Source organism: Tursiops truncatus, chromosome 2 (assembly GCF_011762595.2).
Source record: "Tursiops truncatus isolate mTurTru1 chromosome 2, mTurTru1.mat.Y, whole genome shotgun sequence".
NCBI lineage: Eukaryota > Metazoa > Chordata > Mammalia > Artiodactyla > Delphinidae > Tursiops > Tursiops truncatus.
This window is the reverse complement of record NC_047035.1, coordinates 166,417,715-166,427,156: the sequence shown is the minus strand read 5'-3', so window position 1 is coordinate 166,427,156 and position 9,442 is coordinate 166,417,715. Positions and strand designations below refer to the sequence as shown.

The window sequence follows — 9,442 nt, the reverse complement described above, 5'->3', positions numbered from 1 at the left end:
TTTAATGAGCAAGGGAAGGGATGAAGTTCATCTTCAAAGCCACCCCTCGCCCCCCGCCCCGCCTTTGTTCTGTCCTCACAGACTCAACCCGTCAGCGAGGACGCCGCGGGCCTGGCAGAGCCGTTTCCGAGAAAGACGAAATCTGTGAAGTTACCCAAAAGGAGAGAGGAGGGGTCGGCGAGAGCTCAGGCGCAGTCGGGTCCACAGGAGTCTCAAACAAGTGAACAAAGAGACACATTGGGGGCCAGGGCCAGGGATGCCCAAACCGGCGGCTGGTGAGAGTGGAGGATGCGGGAGCGCGGATACGCGGCGTCCGAAGGGCTCTCCGCCCTCCGAGCACCAGAGGCTGGCCCGGGCACTCGAGGGGTGAGCACAGCGGGCAGCCCCCGCCAAGGCCAGGGCTGCGGCCCCAGCGCCTGATGGCGCAGTGCCTGAGGATCCCCCGCCTCGGCCCCGGCAAGCTCCGCAGTCTCGGGCACATGCCGACGGCGCTGGCCGCCGAGCAGCGGGGCTACACATGCTGAACGAGGCGCCGGCGCTGGGAGGTTTTGCGCAGGAGCCTCCTGTAGTCGTAGGGGCTGGCGGTGGGCTCATTCTCCTCCTCCTCGCGGTCCCCCGCCGCCCAGCACCTGCGAGCGAGACCCGGGGCCGAGCATCAGCGGCGCCACCGCGCGCCGCGCATCCCCGCCCACCCCGAGTCAGGCGGGTCCTCCTCCCACACCTCCCACCAAACTGCGGGCGTTTCATAACCGCACGTTCAAGACAGCAGGGCAGTGACCAAACGGATCTGCGACATCGCCTCAGCAGGTTTTCAAAACTCCTGAGCGAGGAGCAGAAGGGTTGGTGGAACCTGGTGGAACCCGGTTGTTTGAATGACAGCTAAGTAAAGCATCAGAAGGTGTAGTTCAGAAAGGTGAGTTTGGTTTGGCTTGAAATAAATTCACAACCAATAAACAAACACTTTAGTACGTTCTGGTCAAACAGGAAACTCAAGGTGCCTATACAGACAACCATCATTTTGCAACTGCTCAGTTGTTTCCTTAAAACGCTGCCCCCAAATGTGACCCACCCCTCTGTTAGCCGCAAGGAGTGGGTCCTGTCAGCTTTTTTAATGCTTCCACGTTTTCAGGGAGGCTGCTGGGTCACCTTCCTGAATCCACTGCTGGGAAGCCCTGCCAACGTTTACCTTTAGGGTCTGCAGCTTGCCTGGGGAAGTGGGGAGCTCCCTAAAATGCAGCTACAGTCATTCTTTCATTTATTCATCAGCCACCAGTGTAGGCGATGGGTGAACACAAGTCCCTGCTTTCCCAGCGTTCACCGTCTAGTGCTGGGGAGGACCATGGACAGCTCCAACACACCAGGGGGCGGGAGGTCTACAGAGTCTACAGAGAAGTAAAGCAGGTTCATGGGGAAAGGCTGGTGTGTGTGTGTGTGTGTGTGTGTGTGTGTGTGTGTGTGTGTGTGTGTGTGTGTGTGTGTGTGTGTGTGTGTGTGTGTGTGTGTGTGTGTGTGTGTGTGTGTGTGTGTGTGTGTGTGTGTGTGTGTGTGTGTCAGGAAAGGCCTCTCTGATAAGGTGACATTGGACGAGAGGCCTGAAAGAACGGGAGGAGAGTCAGGCAGATCTCTTGGGGAAGGGCAGTGACTCCAGGATGACGCAAGACCCACGTAAAGGTCCCAAGATGAGGGTGCGTATTGTGTTCATGGCACAACAAGGAGGCCACTGCGGCGTGAATGGGGCAAGCAAGGGGGAGAATAGTGAGGGACGAGAGCAGGAGGAATGAGGGGACAGTGTGACAGACAACATAGAGCTGTGAGACCATGGCAAGAATTTGAATTTTACTTAGAGCAAGAGACAAACTGGAGGTTTCCGAGTTGAGTGGTTCCGTGGAAGTAAGGAGGCCTGTTAGGAGACACTGCAAGAGTCTTCAGCAAGACTGGCAGGCTTAGGCTTGTGGAGGTTAGAACTGGTCAAATTTTAGTTACCTTGGTAGGTCAATCTGGAAGAGTTTGCTGAATGGATGTGGGGTGTAAAAGAAAGGAATCAAGAATGTCTCCAAGGTTTTTACCTTAAACCATAGGGAAAGTGAGGTTGCCATTTAACGAGATGGGGAAGGCTACAGGAGAGCCCCTCATGGGGGAGGGGGAGATAAAGATTTTGGTTTCAGTTGTGCTAACTTTGAGATACTTACTAGATATTCAAGAGAAGATATTCAAGAGAAGATACTGAATAGGCGGTTGGATATATAAGCCCTGACCTACGCTAGAGATTTCAGTTTGGCAATTTTAGGTAAATAGGTGACATTTAAGGTCATGAGAGTATGCGTTGATGATGCAAACAAAGGACTGGGACTCTCCAGTGTTGAGAGATCACAGAAATGAGGAGGAATCAGCGAAGAAGAATGAGAAGCAGAGGGTGAGGTAGGAGGCAAACCAAGGGAAGGAGCTGCTGTCCTGGAGGCCAATGAAGAAAACGTTTAAAGAAAGAGTGTCAAATGCTGCTGATAGGGCGAGATAAGGATTGAGAATCATCACTGGATATGGTGACCTTAGCAGGGACAGTTTCCATGGAGTGACGGGAATGGAAACTTGAGTATGGTGGCTCAAGAAAGGATGGGAAGAGAAGCCCAGGAGGAGGTAGGATCTCGCCCATCTATTTACTCTTCTGCTGTAATGAAGAGCAGGAATACGGGTGTTCTGGAAAGTCAAGGATGACTTCCAGATCGAGTCAAGGGTACTTTTTATGATGCGTCCAATTGGATCATGTTCGCATATTGTCAGAAATGATTTGGTAAAGAGAACAAACATTCAAGGTGCAGAAGGGAGAGAGGACAGTTGCAGGACAATGTTCTGGTGGACATGGAAGGACTAGAATTCAGTGCACAAAGGGAAGGTTTGGTCTTAGCTACAAGGACAGTCATCCATGTTATCACTGACTACCTTGCACTTGCTTTCATTCATTCAAATTCATGAGACATTCAAATAATCATTGCTTTTGTCCCTGATTCCCAGACCTGCTCATACCTTCCTGGTGTACTTGGGTGGGGTGTGTGTGTGTGTGTGTGTGTCTGTATGTTCAGATAAATATATTTATTTATTTATTTATCTGAGTACACTATACAGAGAGAGTATGTATTATATAATATATATAAATATTTTATCAGAATAATGTATTAGTATTTATATAAAATATGTACTATATATTTCTATATAGGATAAATATATAATATTTATTAGATCATAATTTAATATATATAATAAGATATATAAAATATTCTTTCTACGATAACATCTTCCAACATATAGCTTGGCCTGAAGCTTCTCTAATTGTCCCAAAAGGTCCTTTAGAGCTGTTTTTCTGTTTTGTTTTTGTTTTCTATTTTAAAGCCAAGATCCTATCAAGGTTGACCTACTGCACTTGGTTGTTTTGTCTCTTTAATCTTCCTTAGTTTAGAAATATCCCGCCTTGGAGTTACCTGTCTGTATGGTTAGATAAGAATCCTTTCTCTCTCGAGTCCAGATCCTCAGAGACAGATATAAGGATCCTATCTTGGACACAACCGCATCACTCCCTCCTCAACCACCCAGTGTGGGTGCTAAAGGTTATCAGCTCTAAATTCAAAAAGGCCTGTGTTCAAATTCTAACCCCATCATTTATTATCTAGGTTACTGTTTGCAGTATTAAACTAAGCAGGCTTAGCTTCCTCATCTGTAAAATAGGGCAAGGAGAGTAACCATCTCACTAGCTCCTGTGAGGGTTAAATGAGATAAGAGCAAAGGTAACAGGATAAGAGCACAGCCTAGCACACGGCGAGCGCTCCGCTGAGGTGAGCTCCCAGCTTCTAGTCTAGTGAACTGCCTTGACATCCAGAGACGCCACTGGAACACCAGGCAGTGAACACGTTCACAGCAGATGTGTGCCTGACGCTGCGGGGAGGGGAGAACACGCCTGAGGGGAGGCAGACTGGCTTGTTAAAACGGGAAGTGGGTGTGTCAGTGAGAAGCCATTTGAGCAAAGAGTGAAAGCCCTTGGATTTTAGTTCACTCACTCAATGTGGGACTTCGGGCAAGTCCCTTAATCTCTCGGGCACTTGGTAATTCTCCCATATAGAACTCTGTGCTTGGACCAGAACATCTCTAAGCTCCAAGATGGAAGAATACATCTTCTTTTGGAGACAAGGGGCAGAAACCATAGTTCTGGACAAGCAAATAAAGATGATGACAGCCACCATTTATGGAACACCTCCCCGGCGCCATGTCTCGCATTAAGCGCCCCGCATTCATCGTTTCATTTAATCTCTCCAACAGCACAGCGAGGCAACTAGTAAATCCTTTTGCAGATGTGAAAACGGAAGCTTAAAGAGGTCTAGTAACACGGCAAGGTCACTCAGCTACTAAGTGGCAGAATCGGGACCCAAATCTGAGACCATCTCGCTCTAAACCCTCTTCTCTTAACCACACAGCACACTGTACAAGAGGCAGCTATGTGGGGGGTCTGCGTGCCCTGGGCTGACAGGGTGCTCACTTAGGATTTTGGAAAAACAGCTTTTCATTGCCTGGCGCTGCTCCCATTTCTCATATACCACATGTCCATCTTACTATGTGCCCTCAATTTCAAAACTTTACAAAGAATTTTTTGGGGAAAGAAAAAAACATTCCCAAAGTAGTAAGTAAGCTACAAATGGTTTAAGTTAAATGTCAAACAAAGTTGGTGGCAAAGTGAAAATCAAATCCAAAATACATATTTCTGTATGAATATTTCTCCTCAATTTTTTGTTTTTGGTCTGACATCACTGATTCTGAGAAATTACACAGCATAATCGAGAAACCAATAAGTAAATAAAATCACACTGGTTAGAGCTTAAACACAGGTTTTGGATATTATTAAACACAGATCTTGTTTATAATTATATAGTATGACCACATAATTTATCATCCAAACCAAACAACTTTTAAAAGGGAGTGCTTCTGATCATTACACCAAGAAAACAGGTAAAAACCGGGATTGTGCTAGAAAAACTGGGATGTCTGATTACCTCACCATAATCCTTATGATTTTACTTTTAAACAACACATCAATCATAAGACGCGATGCTCAGTAAGAATGCTTTGTCATTAGTCCATACGTATATGAAAATGCTTAGGAATGGAATGGTGAGTATAAAATTGAAAATGCTGTACTTCAATGTGCGTTTATTACCTTTCATCAGCTTTAAAACATTGATTCTGGAGTTCTTGCTGTTGTCTTCGTTCTCTTAAACTAAGGTTGTGTTCCTCTGGTCCAGGATGACTGGGCAAAATTTCCTTATAATAGAAATCTTCCAAATCTAATAATTTTCCCTGACTGCAAATGAACACATAAACACACCACAGTATCAAGCTGTCTACTCACTTAAACTTACAAGATACTTGTTTTCTTCGTTTAAAGTATTTACGATAATTAAGCAGTAACACATGTATGTCAACAGGAATGAGAGAGGTCTTGAAATGTGCAAAAACAGTATATACCGTAAATTAAAAAGAAAAACAAACCCCTCACTTCTTACCTTTAAGAGGGCATGGCTGCTGGGACAGCGTTTCCAAGTTCTACCACGTTCAACTTGGCACAAAACTAGTAGTTACTAGAGAGCCGGTGATTATAATGCTCACTTGGCCAGTCTACATCAGGACTCACAACTGACCCTTGGGCCACCATGAGGAAAGCTGACCTTTATGTACTAACACAAGCACTTCCCAATTTTATCAGCCCACTGAGGCACATCATGTGTCATGATCTTACCTTACTTCCTTCACAGGTAACCTTCTGTCCTTCCCTACCCATGCGTCTTTAGGGGATTGATTTTAATTTCTGCACACAACACACGCACAGGGCTGTGTCCTCAACCATTTTCATTCTTGGATCTAGTCAACCTGCACTCTGGTTCCTGTGGTACTCGGTATCTCTGGTCTGATGGAACTTCATCTAAGGTCAACAGGTGTCAGTCTGAAAAACTACCGGGTGTTACAGTACTTTGGGGAAAAGTGCTTTTCAAGTTAAGATACCAATCTATAAATGAACTTTCAGAATGCCACTGATTCATAAATCGGAACTCTGTGTCCACTCATGCTTAATACAAGAACCCTCGATTGTTTTGAGCACTGTCCGGAAATTCGTTGCTTGAAATATAATATTAAAAGAGTATAATATTAAAAGAGTAAAGCACTGGTGGGCTGAAATGTTATAGGGAAAGGGGAATAGTGTGAATAGAAGTGGGCCACACACGCAGGTGACATAAACCTCATCTTCCTAACAAATACATAAACATTATAAAAAGTGATTTAGCTTGTGTTGAAGAACAAAAAAGTACAAAGAGTTTGGGGAAAGAAAGTTCATGAACATGAACATGCTCAAACTGCTCAATCAAAACCATATTAATGGGACAAGAAAAGCAAATTCCATACTGGACGGTACAATTTATTAAAAACTGTTTGAGTTCTCAGTAAATAACTTGCACTGTGTTATCTCAGTATATTTCCGATAGGTAAGATCTTATAAATTACATATAAACCTCATATGTATAATATAAATGTACTGAGAGCACACTACTTCCCAAAATCTATCCACATAAAATGGATGGTTTTTAATCATAATTTGAACATATGGAGTTACATTTTGGTTTGAGAAGATGACATTAAAAGTTAGACATAATAATTACCTATCTTTCCTCGATCTTCGTTTTTCTTCTTGGATTGACTTCTAAACAGAATAGAATAATTAAAAAAGACTCTATATCATATTATGATCTTAATAGGATTAATTTATATATTACTATAGTATTAACATATAAATGTATTCCTATAAAGCTGATTTAGAAATAAGCAAGTGGATAAAATATATTTACAATCTAAAGAAATTTTACTCAATTAAAAATTTTCGTTTACTCAAATTTTACTAATTATGAATTTGTGTTGCTGTTTTTTTTTAACCAGGCCGGGAATGAAATTAATCTTTGCATCCCATATAAAAAAAGAGTTTACCACACAGTGGTGACCAGTCTACACAAGATTACATAACGTGTATCTACCTACAAATGGGGACAAAATGTCAGACTTTCTGGAAAGTCTATCTCTCTATCACAAATGTAGTTGTATTTAGGCAGGTTAATTAGGCTGCTTTGATGTCATCCTTGTCTGCAGGTAAAGCAGATGGGTGGATAGTTAGGGCAGCTGCAACAGGACACAGAAGAATGGAAATCTGACTTCATTAACCTATAGGAGCCCACTTACGGCATAAAAGTAGCAGCATGGATGACACATATGTTCACTGCAAAATGTTTTTTCATAATTGGAAATTTGACGTATCAGAGCATACTTTAGAATGTTTAAGTATAAAAATAACTAGATATATTTTAATCAGTAATTCAATTTGAACGAAGTGGTATTTCATTTAATCTTACATATAAAGCAGTATTCTCTTTTGTATTGTGACATTAGTCATGTGTTTCACTGTGTTCTAGCTCAATGCACTTGAACTCCTATATTTACATGTTGAAAAGAAGATATATGTCTTTTAGGCTGAGAAAACAAATACCACACTCACCTTGAACAAGCTTAAGATATTATAATTGTGGCAACCCTAATGCAAGTATCAAGTTGGGTGGCACCATAAAAGTGCAAGATAATAAAAATGTCAATTAATAATGGTTTGTGGGCTTCCCTGGTGGCGCAGTGGTTGAGAGTCCACCTGCTGATGCAGGGGACTGCGGGTTCCTGCCCCAGTCCGGGAAGATCCCACATGCCGCGGAGCGGCTAGGCCCGTGAGCCATGGCCACTGAGCCTGCGCGTCCGGAGCCTGTGCTCCGCGACGGGAGAGGCCACAACAATGAGAGGCCCGCATGCCGCAAAAAAAAAAAAAAATAATAATAATAATGGTTTGTAAATATCTAGGGTTTTCCCAAGTTATCCTTAGACATACTGAATCATTTTTTTCTCATAACTTATCATTTGTAATAACTTAAAATGTTAGATGAGGCAAATAGTTCATAGTTCCTTTTATTCTTATCGTTGGAATTTTAGTGGGTGGATGAGGTGGAAATGAATGCTTTCCTGCATCAAGTCTGGGAGTGGACCATTCAGGAAGTAACAATGTAAGGGGCAGGACACCAATTACATTCCTGTCCTTCCCGTTTCCTGTTACTTCACATTCTTGACACAGTGCCCTAGGCTAGGAGGTGCTTACAAATAATGCTATTACCAGCATAAGCACAACGGCCCCTAGCAGCTCAGTTAATGATCCCTGGGAGCAGGGTGGTGTTTGCTGCGGTGGTTGCCTTAATAGAAGAGGTCCTGCCTCCTTGATCATTATCTGAAAGAAACGTCTCTCTTGTCCTTGATAACCATTTTCTATAATCCAAAATGATGCTGAGTAACAGAGATCCCCTTTCTACAACCAAGAATCAAATAACGTTCCACCCTGGCGAGGACCCCTTTTTATTCTGGATCAGCACTTCCACCTGGGAGATGGTGTGTACAAGCTGGTTCTCAGTTACAGGAATTCTTAGAAGAGTAAATACTGTCTGGGCTTATTTCGCTCTTGCCTGTGCTAGAACAGTCTAATGAAATGTAATTCAATGATATATTTTTCCAAAAATTATTTAAGATGGTTTATAATAGAAGCAATTATGGAATCAAGGTAATAAAATAGGAGTTGTAAATAAGGAACAAAGCGGGAGGAAGAAATGAGTGTTAAGACAGAGCTTTACAGTTAGTTGTCTCTCAGTCCCCTAGGCTCTAGGGCTAAAGGGATGTATGAAATGGCATTATTGATCATGAAGAAGGATATTGCATTTCCTGGAAGAGGACTTAATATGAACTTTATCACACAGGACTTTATAGTAGGAGCATTTACACACACACCTCGGAGATATTGCAGGTTTGGTTCCAGGCCACTGCAATAAAGCAAGTCACACAAATGTTTTTGGTTTCCCAGTGCATATAAAAGTTACGTTTACACTCTGCTATAGTCTATTAAGTGTGCCATAGCATTATGTCTAAACAAATGCATACCTTATTTTAAAAATGCTTTATTGCTAGAAATGCCATAAAACTGCCGGTGGAGGGTTTGAAATACGACAAGAATTACCAAGAGACACAGAGACAGGAAGTGAGCAAATGCTGCTGGGAATATGGTGCCAATAGACTTGCTGAATGCAGGGTTGTGACAAACCTTCAGTTTGTAAAAAAAAGAAAAAAGAAAAAACAGTACCTGTGAAGCACAATAAAACGAGATATGCCTGAATTACTAAGACCAATGATGTTTGCAATCAGAGTTTTGATATGACAAATTACAAACCTGAAATTTTAAAAGCAAAAGAAGAAGCAAATGTCCTATGGCCGTTTCTTATCAAACTAGATTAAAGAAGAGAGAAAGACAAGGAAACAGAGATGACTTACGGAGGAGATATCC

General features: G+C 42.8%; 1 protein-coding gene across 1 annotated transcript in view; it reads right to left on the bottom strand.

Annotated features, from left to right (window-relative positions):
• Positions 1-4,831: 4,831 nt before the first annotated feature.
• MYO3A (myosin IIIA) overlaps positions 4,832-9,442 on the bottom strand; it is a 178,029-nt gene continuing 173,418 nt past the window's right edge. The window contains exons 32-33 of the mRNA XM_019933176.3: positions 6,693-6,733; positions 4,832-5,341 (exon numbers count right to left, since the gene is read on the bottom strand). Of these exons, the coding sequence (XP_019788735.2) occupies positions 5,194-5,341; positions 6,693-6,733 (189 nt within the window). The 3' untranslated portion in view covers positions 4,832-5,193. The remainder of the gene's footprint in view (positions 5,342-6,692; positions 6,734-9,442) is intronic.